This window comes from Hermetia illucens, chromosome 4 (assembly GCF_905115235.1).
Source record: "Hermetia illucens chromosome 4, iHerIll2.2.curated.20191125, whole genome shotgun sequence".
In the NCBI taxonomy this organism is placed as follows: domain Eukaryota; kingdom Metazoa; phylum Arthropoda; class Insecta; order Diptera; family Stratiomyidae; genus Hermetia; species Hermetia illucens.
This window is the reverse complement of record NC_051852.1, coordinates 138,113,929-138,137,752: the sequence shown is the minus strand read 5'-3', so window position 1 is coordinate 138,137,752 and position 23,824 is coordinate 138,113,929. Positions and strand designations below refer to the sequence as shown.

At 42.3% G+C, this 23,824-nt stretch overlaps 1 protein-coding gene across 1 annotated transcript in view; it reads right to left on the bottom strand.

The window, feature by feature from the left end:
* LOC119654363 (matrix metalloproteinase-2-like) overlaps positions 1-23,824 on the bottom strand; it is a 529,164-nt gene that overhangs the window by 312,207 nt on the left and 193,133 nt on the right. The window contains exons 2-3 of the mRNA XM_038059709.1: positions 16,921-17,022; positions 9,375-9,565 (exon numbers count right to left, since the gene is read on the bottom strand). Coding sequence (XP_037915637.1) covers positions 9,375-9,565; positions 16,921-17,022 — 293 coding nt within the window. The remainder of the gene's footprint in view (positions 1-9,374; positions 9,566-16,920; positions 17,023-23,824) is intronic.

Here is a 23,824-nt window from a genome sequence, read left to right as displayed (position 1 = left end):
GGCACATTTTGACGCATAACCTCAAGCTGGTCCTGAGGAAAATAGTGCGAAAATGTGGCGAAAAAGTAAGGATGATATCCAGAGTGCAGCTAAAAACATCCTTGAGTATGTGGAGCGGAGCAACTGTAAGGAAGGAAGGAGTACCAAAACCTTATATCAAAATAGAGGAGGAGAGAAGGAGTGAACTTATGTGACTCGGAATTCCGGAATCGACAGTCTTTGAGAGTGAATAACCAACTGTCAAAATGCTTCCGCTCCACAGGGTCTTGGTGATAGATAACTTGACCACCAATTGATCTTGCAAATGGTTTAGATTCCGAAGAACGGTGAGATGAATGTAGATCGCTAGCGAACGAAGACGGTTTCAACATCCACCCCATTTGTTCAAAAAGGGTCACCATAGGGTGTATTCCAAGAGCAGAAAATTGAACCATTCAGGGGACACTCACTTATTTTACCAATGCAAAAAGCACTGAATGATAGAAGTTCAGAGAAGTTCAGTGATCGCTTTAAAAATTAAGGCAGGATACATTGTGAAAAGGTTAATCTGGCCAGAAGAGCCTATAGAGAACAGAGCCCTAATTCACAAGGATTACGCTTAATTCAGCTGAGTTAGAAAGAAAGAAAAAATCAAACCCTGTGGGCCTAAAAGTGTTACGGGACACATATATTTTAACAAACCTCCTTGGCTGCGACTTACGACCGAAAGAGAATACTGGAGTGCGTCCCCAAAAATACATAAAATACATTGCAAGGAACAATTAAAATTGGAGGAGCTAGAAGAGTAATGAATTGTGGGAAAAGCCTACGTCGTTAGTCAAACTACCACACCGAGATTAGAGATTAGATAGATAGCACAAAACCTACTGGCCATCTTTCCGACCGACACAGATAGTGTAGAGAGAAAATGTGTACTGTCAAACAGTGCAAAGTGGATTCAAACCTGCGTCAAGCCAAATATGCGTGGGCGAAGATTACCAATGTATATGTACATAGCTATTACTACTCGCCGAGTTTTTGAACTCTCTGAATTGTTCTTGACTTCAGATCCTGAGTCCTCGATAGAAGAAGTAGAGAGGCTAACGCAGGAGCTATGTGAACACATATCAAAAAGCAGCAGTCAACACTGAGTTAGTGCATAACATATCGCGGATTTTGGTAGTGTTACTCTACTAGGCAGAGGTAAGGGAGTATCGGAAGGGTTGCCTACCGTGAGTATCCTACTGTAGTGCTTTAGTTCGTGGGAGTCAGCTGCTTCTTAAAAGTAGTGTAGTCAAACAAGAAAAAATACATATCCTGGCCTACATATCCTTTATCAGCAGAGACCACCACACACTCAACAGTAAAACCTAGACGGAAGAGGGAGGGGGAAGCACACACATTATAGGAGAAGGAAGATCTATAATACAAATAGATGGCAACGGTGGGAATCCTCACAACAGGGTTGGTGACAACATAGGCTAATCCCCGCCATTGGAAATTGGTTGGAGAAGAAACGTAAGACAATCTTTAATAATCACGCCCAGTTTCACACAGAATATGGATCTTCCGTTAATATCTCTACAGGATTAAATTGGACACTTTTCTTGATTCTATAAACTGCGATAAGGTCCGGAAGAACCTGGAGTACATATTCTTTCACCGTCCGAGATTTATGGATCGGAGGAGGAATTTAGAGAAAACTGGTACCGAAGAAAATCAGCCAGCAGGATTGGAATGCGACAAACCCAGTGATCGCAGATATCCTATGTAAACTGAAAAAGCGGCTATGAAGGCCATATACAGAAGGAAGACCTGGCTGGAATAAGCTAAATTAACGCTAGGATATAATATATTCTACGAACTTTAAATCCTTTCTCAAAGTAGTAATAATGGAAAACAAATAGTCTACAGGTCCGGTGCCTCCTCTCGTGAAGTCGTTCTCCATATCGCATATTGATGATGATTCTACCTCAATCAAGTAATGTCTGACATTTCAAAAATTTCATGGTAATATATTTATGGTTATTCTGCTGCAGGACAAGTCTGACAAATAATGCAGCGAAAAGGCGGAAGAATGCAACGCACCCGTACCACGTCCTACCGTACTCTGAAAGAGGGTACCAGAGATCGATTAGAGTTGGAGGACTTTGACCAACTGTGAAAAGACGCATGGAAAAAGCTGCAGGTGACAATTGAAACCTTGGCATGGCTGGACGCTGGATGCGTACCAAATTCCGAGTCCGAGGGTTAGATACTATAATATTATCAACATTAAACATCTCAACACCTCGCCGGGCGAGAGGGATGGTCTGTTGGGTAAGTAAACGTTACATCTAGATCGACAATCAGACTATCTTTCTTATGTTTGGAGACAGAAGAAGCCATACTCAGAGACGTTCTCATAATGAAAGGACTAGGGTGGTTGGCTGATCCATTAGGACTTGGGAGGGGAAACATTTCTTCCGGCTTCAGAACGACACGATTTGAAGGCAAAATCAAACGAAATCGCTACAGGCAGCTGTGATTTGATGTTCATTCATGAAGCTAGCAAATGGTGTATCAGAACGACAGTATGGGTAGTTTCGGCCAACCTGTCCTAGAGTCGATACGGGAGCAATGTTGCTCAATCTCGCCGGGAAGGCGATGTCCATTGGTAAGGCTGCATGGTAGGAATGTTTTTGCTCCGGAAAGGTTGGATTAAGTATATTTTGGGTAAACTGACTGTCTCTGGTTATTTAGCACAGCTAGACAGAGTTAGACAGCTGATGGGTCGGGGAAATATATTGTGGTAGCCGACGCTCCTTAAGATTGTATCACATATTGAGATCCATAATGTATGACGGAGTGCAATGTTGAATGGTTTCGCATACAGAATGTATGCAGCAGTAGTGTATGCGTGGTAGTTGCAGTTAAAAAACAAGGCCGCCTTACAATGTAGTAGTGGGTCCAGCCAGGCATTGAAATCATACTTGCGAGTAGCCAACCTGGAAAGAATGGAGGCAAAACAGGAAGCGATCCTTATTACCAATTACATGAAAAACCACACTGTCAATATCCGCGGTGACCACGAATGCGACTAAAATTCATTATTAGAAACTTACGAGTGATGGCAGATGCAAAGCCAAGTTTTAAGAGGACTATGAAAGAGAAAAGGCTAGTTCATTATCAGAAAGGATGATCAATAACGCTGGATGGAGGGAGAGGGAGTGGGTGGATCATAGTATAAATGCGTTCAAATCCGTCCTAATCTACGCCGCTCCTATCTAGACAGGATCCGTAGACAAGTTTTGAACCGATGGAAGGTGAGTTCCCCAAACGGCAATAGGCGGGAGGGGCAGTATTTGCCAACAATGAATGATACTTATACGGCTTTTCGTGATTGAGGTATACTGGCTCTACGAGAAAAGGAAGGTGAATGTGAAGTAATTGCAGACTGAAGACAGAAGGTACTGTCATTGGGATCTGGCAGTTCCAAAAAGGGTTTGGGTCCATGCATTTAACCCGTATATTGAGAAATTAGTTGAGTGAAGATACGGTGAATGGAATGATCATCTGGTAATTATTTAGGGGACGAATTGGTTGTAGGTAGTACTTACGATCGCTTCGAATTGGACGATTTTCCTAACTATACTGACCGCATTGTGCCTTTGGCGGATGTTTATGGTAAAAAGGAAATTGAAGAAGGAATTCATAATGGGGATGTGGCCGTCAGAGGCAAATTGGAACGCGACAAAGGATACAAGAAAGGTTGCTGGAAGTAGATCGTCCCTGAGACTTTCACAGATGCTTGAAAGTTCTGGTGTAAACCAAAGTCCTCCCCATGAAGTGATAGTGATAGTGGTATGGCGGAGATGTGGAGTTGAATTTATAATTCTTGACAATATTTTATTATATATATGGTTCTTCTGGGATCTATACGTGGTTCTCTAGAAACCAAGATGCTTCCCTACCAAGATCATTAGTATGTGATTATATCCATACACTTGGATTGTTTATTGTCGGTGGTAACCGATAGTATTCCAATGAAGTCTCACTTATAGAGAGAGAGGGAGACAGAATCCGGAAAGTCAGGTGACGGAATTAACCTCAATTTCAAATGCTACGAAGATTGCGATCAGTAAAGATCCACAAACGTAAGACCAAAATGAGGAAAAGTACGTCAGAGGTTGGTATATCAACCGTCAGAGGAAACGGTATCTGCGCTATCTGGAAAAAATTCTGGAACCAAGAGGCTACCCAAGAAGTGTCAAGATAGATGTGGGTACACCCGGAAAGGTTCGTAATCTGCAGGGAAGTACATTCTAAAATCTAAATTAAAATAAATATGTCTTCTATGTTTCTGACTGAAAATCCCGTGGCTATCCAAGTTTCTTTAAAGTCGGCGGGAGAACTCCACTGGCAGTTAAGGGATCGGTCAATTTTCAGAAGACGATACCACTGTTAAGTTGGGAACAGGTCATATGAATAGTGAAGTGCAAGGGACCCTTTGATGCATTCCCCAAAAACAGGTATTCGAAAAATAAAAAATACTTGACTAGCGACGGAGACGGTTTTTACTTTCCCCAGAAGCACCGAAAATACACACAAATGGAACACAGCAGTATTTGTGGACAACACCAAGCAAGGAGTTCTGGGCATAACCCTAGAAAACACTCTTATAAATGGGCTAGTCGGGAGCTGAAGGGATCTGGAGAAAGTTTCTATTTCAGATCATAGAATAGTCAGATTCGACGTTGAGGGCAACTCTGAAACAGAGGGATTAGTAGGGGCCGTAGAAGACCTCAGCAGCGTTATGATTGACACGCATAAATCTGTTTGTTTAAAACAGCCAATTCACCAAGGGACGTACCCTAATGGAATATGGACCTAGTCAGAATCAAAAAAGAGGCCCGAAAAATCCTGGCTGGACTGACTAAAGTACAACAAGTCGAGATACCGGAAGCTGGACGCTTCAGGTATGAAAGATTTTGTGTATTTCTTTTATAAAGACATTTTAGTGTGAATTTGAAGGGTGCGGCAGCATAACTTCCTTTTTTAAAATGCGCGCCACTCAGTTAGTTGATGTCATAGCGGAGCGCTAGTGATCTCGTTCAAGAGGGGATACTGTAAAGTTTTGTCCCGACACGATTCAGTCGCCATCATGCGTGGGAATAGTGAGGAGCGTGCCTTTGCCGTTGAGGTTTACTTTTCAAGCGGATGTTCGGTTATTGCAACACAGCGTGCATTTCGGAATCGCTTTAATTTAGCCCCGTTGGCTCCCGTCCCAGACCGCAAATCAATTGTTACATGGGTCACTACATTCAGACAAACTGCAAGTGCGACAAAAGGAAGAACTGGAGTCCCTCGACCCGTTAGATCACCTGAGAACATTCAAGCAGTGAGAGCGTCAATGTTGCGATCACCACGGCGTTCTGCGGGCAAACACGCATCTGCCCTTGGAGTATCCATCGTTCTGTGAGAAGAATTCTTCATGATGATTTTCATTTTCATCTCTATAAGATGGCGATAGTGCAGGAAGTTTCAGAACGTGACTTCAATTCTCGGATGAACGCGTGTGAGCTTCTTCTTGATTTCGTTCCCGAGGGTGCTATTGTTTTTTTTAGCGATGAAGCCCATTTTCTATGGAGTTTTTTGAAATCTCGTGTTTATGTGAACCGTCCAAGAACCCTACAAGATTTGAAGACCAACATCCAAGAAGAAATTGCCAACATATCACCTGCTATGCTAACAAGAGTCATGACAAACGCCAGAAATCGGTTTACGCAATGTATGGAGAATGGGGGACGTCATCTAACAGATTTGATCTTCAAAACAATGTAAATAAAAACTTTAGACATGCACCTACATTAGAAAAAATAAATAAATATTTTCCGATGCATACAATAGTTTTTATTGAGTTTTGAAAAAAGGAAGTTATGCTGCCGTATCCTGTATTATGTGAGAATATCAACTTTCGGGTGATATCGACATTCAAAATCTAGAATTTCCAAAGAAGTGTCAAATTTGACCTATTATAACTTTATTGGTAATAGTGCGTTTTCCACCAAACTTGGTAGGATCAAGTTCTATATCGTAGCCTACATAGCGTGGTACTAGGATGAACTTAAGGGGGGTTCTGCAGCCAATTACTGAAAGGATATCGATATGGAGGGTATTTCGGAGCCTAGCCACCATATAGTGGCAGCCAACTGATTTTTTTAAGATTTTGCGGTTGGGCAGTTTCTGAGATTGGCCCTGTTAAATAAATGATCACTTTCGATCCCCGAAATCCCCGCCTACACCCCCCCCCCTTTTGCTTGTAGGGGGACCATCCTTTAAATTAGACGTAACAGGATGTAACTCACTGCATGCGTGAGCGTTTACAGTTCCCACCATTCCACCAAATTTAGTGTGAATCGCTGCTACAGTCTCCGAGAAAAATCCATGTGACGGACAGATAGGCAGACAGACAGTAAACCGATTTTAATAAGGTTTTGTTTTACACAAAAACGCAATGAAAACGTATAGCAATGCGATCAGAGAAGAAAAAAGACAATTTTAGGAATCAGAGTGAAATTATGCGGTGTTTCCAACGATTAATTAATTGAAATAATAAAACTTGTTGTTTCTTTTTCGTTGGTGTGGGTATTTTGCACTGATGAAGGGAACAAGTGGTTCCCGAAATATCGGTATTTGCAAGAATAAATACCCACACCAACGAAAAAGAAACAACAAGTTTTATTATTTCAATTTTAGGAAATTCTGTTGAAGAACTGAACAAACCACAGAAGGATCCAGACTATATGCCTGCCTGAAGAAGAAAGATGGGACATTTATCGAAAATGATGAGACGGAACAGCTAATTCTCAACATTCAGTTCCCGAGGTAGCACCCCACGACCGATGAAGGGTGTTACTTCTATTCTCAATTAAATTCCTACGAATTTTTACCAATATTCATTCTCTCTTTGATTATATGTACAAATACCAACCAAATAAGCAGCCCTTTTAAAATTCCTATGCTCCCTTTGCAACTATTGAGGTTCAAAGCAACAATACACCAATTGCCGAAATTTCACTTTTCCCAGGGCTCATTCAAGCAAAACGTTTTACAAACCATTTTCCGCGCGATGTCAAACACAAGTTACTTGGATCCTGCAATTTTTCATTGTCTCCTTTCTTTTCTTTTCTCTTCAACGCTCTGTGCACTTGTTCTTTATTATCATCATCTGCTCAACTAGGATTTAAGGTGAACGTGTGACTGTTGCTTTCCCCCATTGCACGGCTCAGTTCCACCACTCTTTGCCACCGCCGTATTGCAGTAACAGCTCAACGTTACAAAAGTGTTAAAGATGGAGACAAAACGGAATCCCCTAAGCACTACACCAATTATCATTTGCATGTTGAAAATATAGCGTTCAGCATGAAGGCTCAGTGGGATCTGGATGAAGTGGGGGAAAAGGATCTGTATAATGTCTGAAAATAGATACAGTTTCTTTCGAAAAATTAGTTTTTATCTTGTCTGAATTGGAGATTTCAGAATATTGTAATAACAAACATTTTAGGGATTTATACACATTTTTAAATGTTACTAAAGAATTTTGATCCTTGGGGTTATTTTGCCAAAAGCCTACACACAGGAACATCCAAAGCAGAAAACAATCGATTCTGTCCGCTTTTTAGAGTGAAAAAATAGCCTTTTCTATGCTGCATAATAGGCAACAAGTTGGAGCTATGAAAATCGATTCCGCATATCCTCAACCATCAGTAGATTGAGGTGCAAATAAAGGATCAAAAAATCCTGCTTTCTCTTCATACAAACTTTGCATTTATTACATCACCTTCGCAGAAACAGGATGAAACTTCCATCTTTGCTGATAGTAAGGACACTATTTCCGCTCTAGCCGAAATTCACTTCCCGAGAGATTATTAAACAGAGGCCAGGCAAAACTACGGCGTCCTCCACTGAAGTTCCATCCACATAGAGCACGTCAAAGGAAGCAGAATAGAATGCTAGTTACAAAAACAAAGCGAGAGCAGAGCCTTCCATAATGGTTGTTGATGTCTGCAATCCCTTCCCCGCACACTCGCTATGTTTTTTGGAGACATACAAAATCTTCACAAAGTAAGAGTACAACTGTGAAGTATCTATTTTTAACTCGAAGCCTTATAAAATGCTCATGCTTCCTTGGGAAAAATGTCGGTACAGTTTTAGCATCCATTCTGCACTCGTTTGAAGCCGGTGCTATTGTTGCTTTGTTGTTGGATTTTAGGCTGAAGCCTTGGAATCTTAAATAATGTGTCTTTTGAAGAATTTATCGCTGTTTGCTGTTACGGTTTGCTGGATTCTAGTTAACCCTAGATCGTACCTGAATCTGATGTCCTTTGCGGGACTGTGTAGGTGAATATGTTCGATCTTTCTCACTAATTGCAATTGAGTTCCGGAGGTTTCTGGATGATCCTTACAGAACACAACTCATATTAGCAGGCAGGACGCATTCACACCAAGGATCATATAATCAACAGACTGAATTCACACCCCCATTCCATGAGCCCGCACAATGAAAATTCCTTGTTTCTAGCGTTAAAATTGACTTTATATAAGAAGATGTCGTCGTTGTCGTCGCTGACATCGTTGTATTCCTTGTCGTTTTCATCCTTCCCGGACGTGGCGAAATTGGAGGAAAGCATCTTAGTCTCTTACAAGGAAGTGGAACTTTCCATCGAGCGAGACTAGTTGTTATGGAGTAAATGAAGCAAGGCATACGATAATTAAACTAAGACAGAGTGCAACTGTTAATTGCTTTCAAGGACGTTTCGGGCTTTCGTTAACTAATGGAACCAAGAGTAAACGCCAGGAAAATGTTCGTTATGGGTTTCGGTGGAGTAAAACCTAATTACGGCATTTCCAACGAGAAAGGGCACTCAAAATGTCCTCTTCTGTCCTCTCTTTGCTTCGCATCCTTAGTGTTGCTTCCTTTATTTCTGTTTTTTTCTCTCCCCGTTTTTCATTGCCGTGAAGAAGGTGAAAGATGTTTCCACGTTCGTGTATATGGGGAGGCACTCATTGGATGGATATATTATTGAGGCAGTCACGTTACTTTTAAAGTTAGCTTCCGTGTGCATTAAATAAATCTCATGGGGAGACAAGGAAAGATTTGGTGAAATATACAAACGTAGAATTATCTCCCGAAAATTGAGTGACTGACAGTCTAAAAATTAGTGTATAATCATAGTATCGAGGGACATTACACTGCATCCTGAAGGACTATATGCTCTGTTTTGTAGTTATATCATTAAAGATTTTTGGCACCTTTGATATATTTATTGCAAAACTTATTATAGAAGGTATATATCTCCTTTTGGCGTGCGATATTTTCAATATATGCTAATATTATAGATTATAGGACTCACCTCCATGTTAGATCCGTATGCTCCCATTTCGCTCCTTGTATCACATACCGCTTAAATCTATATCGATGGCTTCGATTGTCTGACGTAAAATCTAAAGAATTATTTCGATCTGGTATTCCACAACGTGGCCTTCGCATGAGTTTCACTGTTTGCTCGTCGATTTGCCCTGTCACAGGTACATTACCGAATTCCTGTAAAAAAAAAGTTTAATTAAACTAATATTTCGAAAAGGATAACAAGTCGGGAAATTAGAAGCTGGACGCTTCAAGTATGAAAGATTTTGTGTACTTTTTTAGAAAAACATTTGAGCGGACAGTTGTCCCATTAGTACCTACCACGCACGCTGCTGACACCAAAAGTCTATGAATTTGCACTGAAGTGAAAACTTGGACCTGCTATAACCTATAATAGTGCGATTTCCGCCAAATTTGGTGTTATCATGCTCTATAGCAATTTTATGATTCTAGTATAGATTTTGAGGGGACCTCTGCAGTCCATAACTAAAAATTGCAACAATATACTATTATTAATTTTTTGAAGAGGGTATTTCGGAGCCTAGATGCTGTAAAAGAGCAGTTTCCTTTTCGATTGAAAACGTTCTGAGAATGGGCTGTGGGCCTCGCCCTTCTCCCTTGTGAATTAAATTTCAAAACTGGGACCAATTTTGCAAAATACTAACCGAGACCTTCCATTTGTCGTTTTACGTTTTTTCGTCAAAAATAATCATGTGGATATTTTTGGTGAAAAAATTTATACACCCCCCTTTTGCATGTACGGGAACATCCCCTTAAATTCTACGTAGAACGATGCAGCTCACTGTATGCATGAGCGTTCAAAACTGGGACCAATTTTGCCAAATACTAACCCAGACCATTAATTTGCCGTTTGCGTTTTTTCACCAAAAATAATCATTTGTATATTTTTGGTGAAAAAATTTGTTTACCCCCTCCCTTTTGCATGTATGGGAGCCACCCTTAGATTCTACGTAGAACGATCTAGCTCACTGTATGCATGAGCTTCACAGTTCTCACCTTCCCACCAAATTTGGTGTCAATAGATAGAATAGTTTCCAAGAAAAATACGTATGACAGACAGACAGATGATTAAGCAAAGAAGCAGTATGTGTAATCCTTATTTTCAAGGCCCGTCATTTTTGGCTCTGCGCGGGGGAAAACAGCTTTTTGTCTGAATTAAAAAAACATGATCAGAACCATTAAGGTTCTGCCCAAAGCGTTAGGGACGAACAGAATGACGCAAAGGCACACAGGCGGAATACGTGACGCCTCCTCCAAGCTCAAAACGCTGTAAACTCGGAAATTGGAGAAAAGAGGGAGCGGACAATTTCTTCATTCCTCATAGGATGCTGAAAAGATAGTCGCGAGAACAGCCAAATCCGTTTGAGCAAAAGACGTGAATTCCCAAAAGGAACGCAGAGCTTGGACCAAGATTAGTGCAAAGAAAATGGTACATGCCGCCATTTTCTTTACACTAAGGAATAATATCCAACTTAGTTATCATGTCCACAAAGAATGATACAATATATTCTCAAGAAGGATAAATCAAAGCTGGACCTCGGAAAAAAAACGCTAAAGACTCACACGTTCCAAAAAAAGAAGATTACTTGTAGCCTTGAAAAAGCCTCCCACTGACATGGCTGCAATTCTGTGCAAGGCCGAGACTTCCTTATTAACAGAGGAGCTGGAGGTATGGTCCAAAGGACAGGAGTGCGTCGAACGATGTAAGGGCATTTAAGAAGTTACGAGATAAACGGAACTGAAGCGGTTCGGGTATCAAGAGGAGGGGAATAGGGGCAAAGACATAATGAGGTATGTAACAAAATTCATCTGTTTACTGATGAACTGTTGGTAGAGTGAAAGTAAGTCAGGTAATTTGCTGGGTCACAGATTAGGGGCTCGTCAAGTGCTGTTGCAGGTGTCTTGAATGTGGCCACACAGCAGTATTATGCACCGATGATTGGGACAGATTGAAAAGGTGTAGAAAATGCGGAGGAAATGGCCATATATTCAGGAAGTCCAGAATCGTATTATAACAACAAAAGCCAAGTCTAGAGCAAATATATAACTAGCACAGCGGCAATATGGGTACACGGAAATCATACTATTTTTACAATGATAGAGTTCTCGAAATTGGGATTCTTCAGGGCAGAAGTATTTTCATTTACATTTGTGCAGTATCAACGGTCACAATGGCCCAAATGCTTACTGCGTTAGTTTCGGATGAAAGTCTTTATGGTTCATCTACCGCTGCTAAGCGAGTTATTCGGGGCAACTCCACACTTCAGCTCACAAGGAGCTCTGTCCACAGGGCACGGCCACAACAATCATTAAACTCCCACAAAGGGACCAACTGCAAATAACCAGCCCGAGGAAATATCCGCCAGGAATTCTCCTGGAATAAATGCGCTTCCAGAGAACCATTCCGATTCCCATGGTATCAGATAACCTCCGGTGAGGCTTCGTGGCAAAAGCCGCTCAGATGAGTCACTTGCAGCCTCGGGTCTGATCGCCCTGCTCGAGTACGTGGGGACGGCACTCTCCATTGGATTGACTGGAATCAGCTCAGTGCGGAGAACCGCAATGAAATTTTTTCAGCAGTCAGCTACAGTGCTGAGTGCAATACAGTACATAAGACGTCACAAAACAACACTAAGAGAAAACACGAGGAACTGGTCATTCACCCATCATACTGTACACGAAGAAGAGCCATGAAACTCCTTCCGTCGTCAGAAGGCAGCACGCACATATGGATTAGCGTACCGAAGTGTATCATTGCTAGCAAAACACTGGCTGAAATCGAAGATACCATCCACTACATGAAAGCCCATGTTAGATAGATAGATTGATAGATTGCGGATTTCACAGTCAATCCTCTTATTTTGCCCACATAAAACCCTATCCTGACGGAAGACAAGGTTTCGCGAGAAAAGTAACTCATTCAAGCTACCGTACCCTGTCAGAAGGAAGCCCATCTCAAGCCCATGACGGAATTTCTTCTGGCAGACACACATTTTATGTACGCATACATGACCCGATTTTTTCCAAATTCCATTGCCTGCCCTGACGTGATTACTACTGATTAAATCCATTTGCAGCAAAGGTACGCCTCTTTTAATGCAGTAGGCGGTGACCTGCCGGATTACCTCGAAATCACGAGGGGGACACTCAACAATACCTGTATGGCGTTGGCCGAAACTGTGCGACAGAAAGAAACACAAACAATGCCACTCGCTGACAAGCATTAAGCTGTTTCCTGCCGTGTACTGGCAACCCGTACCTAGAATATACAAAAAAGGGTCCCACATATATAGCAGCTCTCCTACTTAGACTCCGTTCACATCTTATTACTCAACATGCCCACCAATTTAATTAAACGCGTCCTGATCCCGATCAGGAGTGGGCGCAAGTACATGCGTTTCGCGACTGTGGCTCCCATATATGTCACTGTCTTCCCGTGTTTCTGATTCACTCTGTTAAACTTGGTAAGTAGCGAACGACCTAAGTTGCGCTTCAGCAACATAGCGATGATTCTTTCCATTAAGACCGCGATACAGACTTTAAGAGACCATGCATTAAGGGGGCTTTACACGCAACAATAACTCGTAACAATTCATTGAACGATTTATCGCTCCAACAAATCGAAAGAGTAGAGCACTGTTTACACGCTACGCTAAATTGTAACGATTTCTTGTCAAATGTCACCCTACATCGACCCCCCAGTCTTTATAAAAGCTTTAACCATGGAGGAAGTAGTGTTGCTGTCGCTGTACATCGGTTGTTTGGTGAGAAAGGTGAAGAAGTCGCGAAAACCAAGAACACAGTGGAGCCGTCGTTACGATTCCCAGAAATTGATGCCGGCCGGCATCAACCATCCACTCCAACTCCAATCCCAATAAATCGCTACAATCTCCCGTTTACACACAACGATAAATTGTAACAATCTGATCGTTACGATAAATTGCTACAACGTATCGTTGCGTGTAAAGCCCCCTTTAACGATGTGCGATAGATCGTTGCGGGTAGTTGCGCTCCACCTTAACCCACACACGCTCACTAACACCTTGGACGAATGCTTTTCTACCATGGAAATAGTTCCTTCACAGAGCTATCTCACTTAGTTTCGAAAATACAGATGAATAGCTCAGGTAATCAAATACACCCTTGAAATTTACGTAGATTTTAAGGTCGTGTTTGCATTAAAGGGTCATCGATATAACTGCCAGTTCGAAAGCCTTACCGTCTATCAGATAAATGGAATGATTTCATCCCCAATCGCAGTACCGTAATTCTCTCCAGGACTTTGCTAAGGGCCGGGAATAGAGATATGGCCCTGTATGATCGAGGGTTATCTTTTTCTAATGACTTCAGGGGCACAACAACTTTGGCAGCCATCCAGAATGCAGGAGAATATACTTCCCGTAAACAACAATTATACAGACACTTGATCTGCTCAATATCTCAATACCGCTAAGGAGGAACACAATAACTTCGGAAATGAGAAGCCGAAACCACAAAATTATGGTTCTAACGTTACGGCTGTGTATTCGGGCAGCCAAATTACAAAAATCGCGGGCACGCGTTCTGCTTGCGGCTTTCGCAGGGTTTTAAATGTCGTAAATACACCCGATTTCCCTGGGACAGGTTTACCCTCAATAGTTGGTTTGACCTATGTGAGTCCAACATTAGCGAAGTGAATAGTTTACTTTCCAAGTCAGAATTATACTCAAAATGATCACCGTGGGATTTCCGTCTAAATTGCGAATGGGCCATGCGGTGATGCGTTCCCGCGGAAGGAGACCTGGAAACCCGCGTTGGTCTATGACAGTACTTAAGAAGGATGGATCCGTAGAAGTTCGGGTTCAAGAAAGTTAGCACAAATAACGAAAACATGCGACGTTTTTATGGTAAGCTGACGGGTTCTCACCAACTACTATTGGTGCAATGGTGAAGTAACGTGCTGTATGCTTTTGACCACGACGATTTTGTCCGCAAGTCAGAGGAAGACGGAATTTCGTCCATAACAGAAAGAGCACATCTTCGAAGTGGACCTAAGACGACCAATATGCATCAGCAGACAGGAATGCTTAAAGGAACTTTGCGCAGAAGCAGGTCTAAAACCCTGGAGAATAGCATACAGAGATATTACAAAGAAGGTATGTAGAATGGTCTCAATAGGTATAAATTAGAGTTGGACATCCTCACCATACCTTTAATAAGTAAGGAAAAATTTTGGGGGGGATTTTCCGGAAAATCGAGGACAATAAAGCTTCCAGTTAGAATGTAATTTCACTCGATTAGTTTATCAGTGTGTTTGAGACATGTATGGAGTTCTCCCGTTCCTGATCCGTGGCGGAAGTAGAGACTAGTTTAAATAGACACGGTAGAGAGGGTCATATACAGCAGACCTTTCCCTGTCATAAAATATTGTGATGGTCTATTGAAGCAGCCACTCATTCTACGATCGATGCCATAGACGCTTTATTGAAGGTAGCCAATTTCGCAGTGTCCAGGCGGTTTGGGTCACCAAACGTATTCTACGTGGGGAGTATGAGTAGCATTCAGGTTAATGACTAGGTCATTCTTTAAAGCCTGTTGTCAAGCACCTAGAGGTAATGCTCAACCGAAGATTAATTTCAATGGGCAACTGAATTATGTTTGTGAGAAAGTGACAAATATCCGTATATAACCGGAACAATGTGTTCCACTCTATCATACGTGGCGCCTGGTAGTGGGAGGAGCAGGGAGCAAGCAAGTTGTAGTTTGGCAGTCCACAATACGTTATAGAAAAAACATCAAAGTCGGAGGAAAACTAGCGTGTCGTCAAATAGGCGATGACGAGGATTCAGTTGAAGTTTGGCGAGGCAGAGCCCGTAAGGAAAGCGCAGAGAGTGGAAGGTGTGGAGGCTTCGCTCCTCCTCGGAAAGAAACGCCTCACAGCGATTTTCGGGAAAAGAAGAAGAAAAGAATGTAAGTGGTTGTAGTTGGAAAAAAATCCCACATACTGCTGCAACCTGACCCAGCAATGATTATCTAAGATTTCCACCTTTAACCGGAGAAAGCGAAAGGCGGACCCATTCATAGGAAAACATGTGCTTCAGCCTGGCATCTGGTATTAAATATTCTGGCAAATGCCTCAACTTAGTTCGCAGAAATGCCGGACATATGTGAAAGTTTCGTCACTCTCCTCACGGACTTTGCAAATAGTGTCCTTAGCTTCCCCAGATGGCAGTTTAGTCTGCAATAACCATTCCTACTTTGATGAAGGGTGTTGGCCGTGGAGCTTAAATAATCCTAAGATTGATTGAGAATCATTCATCATTATTCCTTGCGAGTTGTAGAAAACACCTAAAAGGATAGACATTTGTGGGCTAGCAGCCTGCAATTGTTGAAATTACAAATTGCTTCAGAAACAGCGATGATGATTGGATTCTTTTACGCGTTAACGCTTCTTGTCAACGGTATTTGTGGTCCCCAGTATACTCCCTTGCTAAAGATTCAAGAATTAAACGTGGTAAGGTTTTGATACTCTGGAAAGCACAGCTTTCCCTGGCTGTCTGCTATTGTGTTTTTGCAAACCTATCGCAACTAAGCTTGACCGATGTGTCGAATTAATTTTTACGGAAACCGGTAACAGAGGGAATACTGGCTCCGAGATTCCGGTCCTGGATGAGGAACATTTTGCCTCGCACCAGCGGAAACTTTAGACGCAGAGGAGAACGGAGGTACGGAACAAGAGACCATCACTTGATAGTAGGTTGGCTACGCTTTCGTATTGTATTTGCGTCTTCTCGGAAAGCGGTGGAAGTCTCGATCCTCGAAACTCAACACGGTTCGCTTTCTGGTCATCCCGGCTGTCATTCGATAATGGAAAAATTATTTCTTTGATCACACGGCAGACACCTCGACGGAGAAAAGTGATTAGTATTGGGCCGTAATCAAAAGTTTTTTTTTGTCTTGTGAGCAAGTGAAGCTATTAGTCCTGTTCCAAAGAAGCATCATAGGCTGACTGCGAAAATTTAGAACCGAAGCGAGCATAGAGAACTGAAGAGTCTTCTACCCACTGCGAATGGAGAACGAGCATGATGAGCTTTAGCTTCGGTACTATGGCGAATCTCAGTAGGGGGTAGTAGAGTATATTCCAGTGAATCGATAACGATGATCGAGATTTCATTTTGCGTTGCATTAGTAAAAATTGGTCATTAAAAGATTTCTGCCTAGCAATTTAGGACGCCAGACAGCTTTTAGGGATATGGAATTGGTGGACCTCGGCGCAAAACCGGGATGTCTGGAGTTCCTTATTAAGGCAGGCCTAGACCGGATACCGGTTGTTGCGTCGTTGATGATGATGATGAATTTAGTGCGCTGGATTGGATGATGAAGGAGGTTGTCTCATCAATTCGTTCAGTAAAAAGAACCACTGAACTGGTCGGTTTCATCTAATTCGCAAAGCCTCCTTAGGTATGAGCTCAATTAAATTAGCACCATCGCAATTAATTTCTTAACATAAAGCTGAAACACAAAATTCGTACCTGCAGTTTTCTAATCGCCTCCCTAAATTGCTCCTCAGTCCTTAAATTTCCTGTTTCAATGTCTGACTTTGGAAGATATCCAAACTCCATTAGGTAATTGTGCTGAAAAGAGAGAAAAAACGTACACATATAATTTTTTAAAATGATTCTCCTCCTTATCCTAACCTAACGCTAAATTTGTTTGCTTATTCACATAGAAAAAGTGCAACGACTTCCAGTAAAGTCATTCCAGCAGAATTCTTGAAGAGATTTTCCTGGAGTCGATGCTGGGACTGTAGCAGAAAAAGTTGAAAGAAAGTTTGCGAGTGGTTTTACAACAGGAAGCCAACGAAGAATGCGAAGCTCTTGGCTGTTGGCTCATTAGCGTTGAAGTGGTCATCTTGAGGTTTGGCTTGTTGCCGCTGCACCACAAAAGCGTGTTGTTGTGCTGCCCAAAGTGGGTTAAACTCCCCAACAAAATAGCAGTGACTAATAGCAAACACAGAGAAGGACGTATGTAACCATACGGCTCGATGTAATCAGCCACGTGTCATACAAGGCTGTATGTTTGCAGTCATTTGTCCTGGAAGCGTTTTGTATGCCTTTCGTGGAACTATGAATAGTCCGCGGTAGAGCTGGAAATTAGCGTGCAATTGACCGTGGTCACGTTACGCGAGCGAATGGCAAAAAAGTGCAACAATTGTTCAAACAATGTAATGTTGTTTGAACAGAGTTCACGTAGCCATTTAAGCAGAACGGGGAGCTGAAAAACAGAAATAAATACTGAATTCATTCATCTGGCAAACAATCCCATCCACATTGTGGTTTAAATAGATCCTTGGGGATATCTAACTAACTTCAACTTATCTAACATTGTATTGTTACTTTGGTAATTTTCGAAATCTCTTGGCTCAAAATGAAAACAAAAGTTTTCCTAGGAAAAGAAGTTTCCTTCTCCCAAGTGATTCGACATTTCTGAAGTACCAGTTGTAACCTCATCAAAATCAACCATTCATAATTCAGCGATTCCGACTCCTCGAGTACCCATTTTCAATAAATAATTATTGAATAGTGTTTAGTCATTGGAACAGAGAATGGAAGAAGGCTCATAGCGTCTATGCACAATTGAACGAACACTTTATGGGCCTAAAAGTTGAAGAGCAGCTTCAAGGCAATCGGCCCCGAAATAGAAGCAGCATCTGGACAGATTGTTTGTGCGGTACCGCAGTAAATTCTGTAACATATTACACTTCATTGTAAGTTTGATTCGAAGCATTGAACTTCAATTGATCTCTGACCATAATTAACAATTGTTACTTTAGCTTTGTGCAATCGGTACCAAGTGCATTCATTCATTCAATTGCTAATAAATGACTCAGAAAATCACGTCACAATGGAATGAACTTTCAAATGAAATATGTGACGATCTAGAGCTTCTTGGTTCCGGGAATTGTAAAGAATAAAGTTTTTGAAATTGGATACTCGTTAGATATTTCATCGACACATAAATCTGCGGCACGGTAGTCGAACGCGATGCATGTTAGGGTCAAGATCCCATACCTTCGGGTTCATCCTGGTCTATTATGAACATTTACTTACTTACAGCTTAATGCTTGCCCAGTTGCTGTAATCTTTATCATTTGCACAGCGTTTACTGTTTACTGCTCCTCGAGTGAGATAGAGATTTTATGGAAAAGGAAGAGGAAGTCCCAGATGAAAACTTAAGGCGGTCACCGAAGGGAAAGGTGGTAGAAAGGGAATCCAGAAAAAAGTGGTCACTCACTTCAACAAATTGCAGCGCTGCCTCGAAGGGGCTGTTTTTATGCCACTAACAGGCTTATTGATAAGGCAACTGTCGCCGAGGTTCGCAAGCCTGCTTGGAGGAGTAAACGCGGATATGCGGGAAGAGTTAGAGGGGGAACGGGGCAGCTTCCCAAATTATTAGCGTATTCCATTAGATTTATAGAAAAACATCACCGTTTTCTTTAATGGAAAGCGGTTTGTTTACGATTAGCGCACATGTCTAGTAGCACTAGATTGTACAAGATAAGATTGGCCTCCCTAGATTTTCACAGCAATATCAACTTTTTTAGTTCGTAGCCAACATCCAATTGATGCGAGCAAAGTTTCAGGGTAAAAGGGCGACGATACAGCGCTTGCAGAGTCCAATAAGAAAGACATCTTTTCCACCCCGTAAGGAGGGAGCGCTCCAATTCGCAAAATCGACAATTACATTTTTCTGCATCAACGTTTTGGGAAGTGAGCCGGCAATCGCCGAACGGAATTTCAATGATATGTGAAGCCAAAGAAAGTTTAGGAAACTAGGTACGCCATTCCGAATTTTGAAGATCACGTTTCAAGGAACCTACTAGGCCATCAAACTAGCCGATTATTAGTTTCCAATCGAAGGAGTGCAACGTATTCCCACATAAATAGTAGTGCTGATATTTCAGGCGAAGAGAGACGACGAAAACGATGCATTGCAAAAATAACCACTACTATGGTGGATCGAGTATTCAGGATCACGATGCGATCAAATGCGAAAACATCAAGGCGGTTAGCAGCCGAAAAATTTCGTGAAGATATGGTTCACCGGGACATATGCCAAACCTCAAGTGGCTCATGGGCAAGTCCAATATACTTGGTGGGAAAGATGTAGATTACCGTCGTCTGAATGTCAACATAATTCCTGGTAAATGCCCCATTACTCATTAGAGTGACTTTGCTCACAAACTGAGTGGATGCCCAGTAGTTTCAAAGCGGAATCATGGCACCGGCTTCCGATCGGGCCGAAGGACATCCTGAAGGCCACAGTCACTACCTCGTTTGCTCTCTTCGAGTTTATGGTGATGACATTTGTCCTATGCAATTCTATGTAAACATTTCAGCGACATATTAGTCATGTTCTGTGAGGATCGGATTTTAGCGACGCTTGCAGAAGAACGACGGCGAACTACACCAAATACGTCACTTGTTCCGAAAAAATTTGTTGACGACAGCGATACCACATTGTGCTGCCAAGTACTGAAATCCGAAATACGGCTTTCCACCGTACCCGTTTTCAGAAAGAGATACTTTGAAATCACTTTTTGACTTTCTCATCCCAGTGGACGCGCTACAAAGAGGCTGATATCTTGCAAATATGCTTGGTCTAGTATATCCAAAGTCAATTTTGATTGGGCTTTCGTGCTAACGCAGCAAGATTGGAAAACATACAAAGTCTCCACCCTGTCAATTCGACATATTGACCACCAACTTCAACTTCGATATATTTGGACCGCCAACGCAAACAAATAGTTTCATATAATTTCAAAGATGATTGGTAGATTTACGCGATGTCCCGAGCCAGTCCCTACCCAGAGGATAGCAGTCGATGTCATAGTGGGTGTGTTCTCCACGATTCGGGCCAGGGCAGAATCTCAAGGACTTTAATAAGTTGTCCAAAGAAGTTTCTCTCCACGGGGCAGCTTTAACAAACTCCTTGGCTCCGGCTTTAATTAACTCAAGAAGAAGCATTTTTTCCAGTAATAAAGGAGTCATATGTTTGCGTCTATTTGATGCCAAAAACTGCAAGTTTGTTCTTTTCTTATCAAGGATATGAAATTTCTTTTGAGACCCATATTTTTCTCAATTAATTATCACTACAAAACATTATAATTAAAACCTAACTAATACCTTTTTGGTACCATAATTTTGTGGTTCTGACTTTACTCGACTCCAACACCTGAAAATTAAATATCTCATGAATGGGGTATAGCGCGTCAACCACTCCTGCGCGTCCTCGCGATTACCTGAAAAGCGTTTCATCTCTTTCCAAGACTATAGTACTTTCCAAGCACTCATCCTCTGCTGTACTGCGCCAAATGCCCTTGGATCGACCCACCCGTCGATCATCTTGGGAGAATGGAATCTGCTGCATGGCGCAGCTGGCAATGCAATCGTCGCCTCTCCTTAATGTGTGACCTATCCATTGCCACTTCCGTCTTCCAATCACATCTTGGACGAGTGTCAAGGCTTTGCACCGACCAAGTTCTTTGTTTGAGATAGTGTCAGGCCAGCGTACTCTGATGATACGACGCAGAAAAGTATTGACGACAGCTTGAACCTTTTGGGTAGCAGTGCCGTTCACTTCTGTGTGCTACTTTCATGTAGAAACGCAGAAAGAACACTAGCACAAAACAATCTCAACTTGATCTTAGTGTTGAGATAACTGCATTTCCAGATTTTAGACAGGGCAGCGAAGGCTTATCTGCCAACATCCAGATTGGTGCCATCGTCCGCAGAAACCACGCTTCCTAGATATGCAAATTGATCGACGCTTCCGACACTCTGCCCATTTTAGCAGATAGGGAAATTGCGATTACCCGTCAGATTGAGAACTTTGCATTTGATGGTTTTTACATTCAGTCAAACTCTATTTGTCTTTGTTTCCAAATACAGAGCCATTTGACCAAAGTCCACGACCCGGTGAGAGAGGAAACAGATGTCGTCAGCGTGGTCATGGTGTTTGAGGAGGGATGTCATCGTCCATTGAATTCCCCCACGTCCTCCAGACAAGGCAACATGAAGAACGCCACCGATAATAAGAAAAAATAATATCGGTGACTGGGTGCAACCCTGGCAGACTCCACTTTAGACCTCGGTGGAACATTCAACATTTTGCGCCATCATATGTCGCTCTAATAATAGCAACTAGTTTCTCCGGATAGCCCCTCTCTCACCCCCCGCGTAGAACACACCGGATACACTTCTAGTTCACGCTATCGAACACTTTTTCGAAATTGATGAAGAGCTGGTACAGCGAAGATCTAAATTCCGCCCACTGTTCCAAAATGTTCCATAGAATTGTTGATGTGATCAATCCAGAAGGGCCCGGAGCAGAAATCAGCCTGCTTTCTGTTGATCAGGCTTTCGGGATATCTTTTGATGCGCTCCAGGATTATTTTAACGATTATGTTTGCGAAATCAGGGAGCGCACAGAAGAAAAGACAACTCCTAAATCTACTGCTGATCGCGAAGTGGTCGATCTGATTGCTCGTCGAAAATTGCAGAAATCCACGAACCTCCCATCATTACCATTGCGGTCGTCAATACCTTGTTTCCCCATCACATGTCCAAGCAAGGCTCAGGTCACTCATCACGATCACAATGCCACCTTTAGGAAATTTCCCCTGAATTGAGTTTAGTTGCTCGTAAAAACCATCATTTTCCACTATATCGGAATTCTCTGTTGGTGAAATTGGGATGCTTCTTAGCCTGGACCGGAATGTTGCAGTTATTAGTCTGTCAGAAACCGGCTTCCAGCTCAAGAGAGCGCGCCTGGTGGTAAAAGTTAAAAGAAACCCGACACCTTATTCATGTCTGCTACGGCTTGGCTTTCCAGAGTACGAAAGCACACTGCCGCAAGAGGGAGAGGAGCACTCTCCACAGTCCCAACATCCTAATTTGCTTAAGCCCAAAATGTCCAGTTTATATCGTTGGGATTGCCGCGTGAGTTGAAGACAGCAAGCATTTCGAGGATCCTTACTACTGTTACCGAGCTGGAAAAAACCGAAGTAGTCATCCTGACCAGAATGAGAATCGCGACCCTGCGTCCCATATCGATCGGCGAGTTGACTATAGAGTCAAAACCAGCGGTTAAATACCTTGGTTTAATGCCTTCTTCTAGCAAATCAAAGCAGTAGCGGACAGGGCTGCAGCTGGAGTCGCAGCCTTGAGTCGGCTAATGGCGAATGTCTGGGGCCCTATATCAACTAGGAGACGTCTCCTCATGTGAGCAACGCAGTCCGTTCTTCTCTATGGTGCGGAGGTGGGACGGCCTTCGCCAGCATCTTTATGCAGACGCAGGGAAGCTCTCTCCAAACAACATTGTCAGATACATGAAGAACGCTAGCAGCTGGAATCATATTGCGCATTATGTTCGGGCTCTTCTTATTGCCAAGAAGATTGAACTTGACCGGCGCAGAGATCGGACTAACAACAACTCCCTTCCTCCCCTCCCCTCCCGTTGGTGAGAGGAATCCCCTGACTTGAAAGCTCCCAAAGCCGGGAAAGCGGGAGGGCTAGCTTGAAGTAATGTGTCAAACGGTTTCAGGCTAGTTGTTTGATGACAGGGAGATGTTTAATTGGTAGTCCGCCAGTGTGCTGTTGCGGGAGTCCAACACTCTGTGCGTAAACGCATTCACCTACCCTGCTTGTTGACTTCGGGCTGGCTTTTGGACTAGTTTGGGGATGAAGATTCCTGGGTATAATAAATTTCGTCTGCTGATTGATGTGTTAATGACGTTGGCCTACGAAATATTTCCAATTACAGGCGGCCGAGGAGACTGTCGAGTGCTGGCTATCAGTTGCGAATCTGTTCTCTCGGCCAGCTTTGATGTCAAAAGTAATTTTGATTTTGTGTGTGATAGACAAACTTTAATTATGCCAAGCAAAGACAACACCTAAGTAAAGTAATGCTCGTTCACAAAAGTCATGATTCCCTTTGCATGTGAAAATATTTAAATCTTTTATCTTATATCCTTATGGGATTTGTGTTTTTTTTTTCACTTGGATGAAAGGTTCATTCCTTCTTCGTTGATACTTATTTAGCACTGTCGTAAACTTTACGTTTCGAATATAATAAACGCATGCCAAATTATTCTAGTAATAAGCTGTATATGGTACTATGGGCTGCCCAACGTTAAGATTTTATGTTGGTGATATATCACCATTTGTATGGTTAAGGTAATGAAAGGTGATGTTTGTAATAGTACTTTATGATATCACCTTTTTCAAAAAGTGATATGATATCATATATTACTCAGTATATCCGCGGTTCAAATCTTACTGGTGGCAGTGAGATTTATTATCGTGACTGGATGCCCGATACAAGTCGACACAGCTGTGAATGAGTACCTGAGTCAAATCAGGGTAATAATTTCAG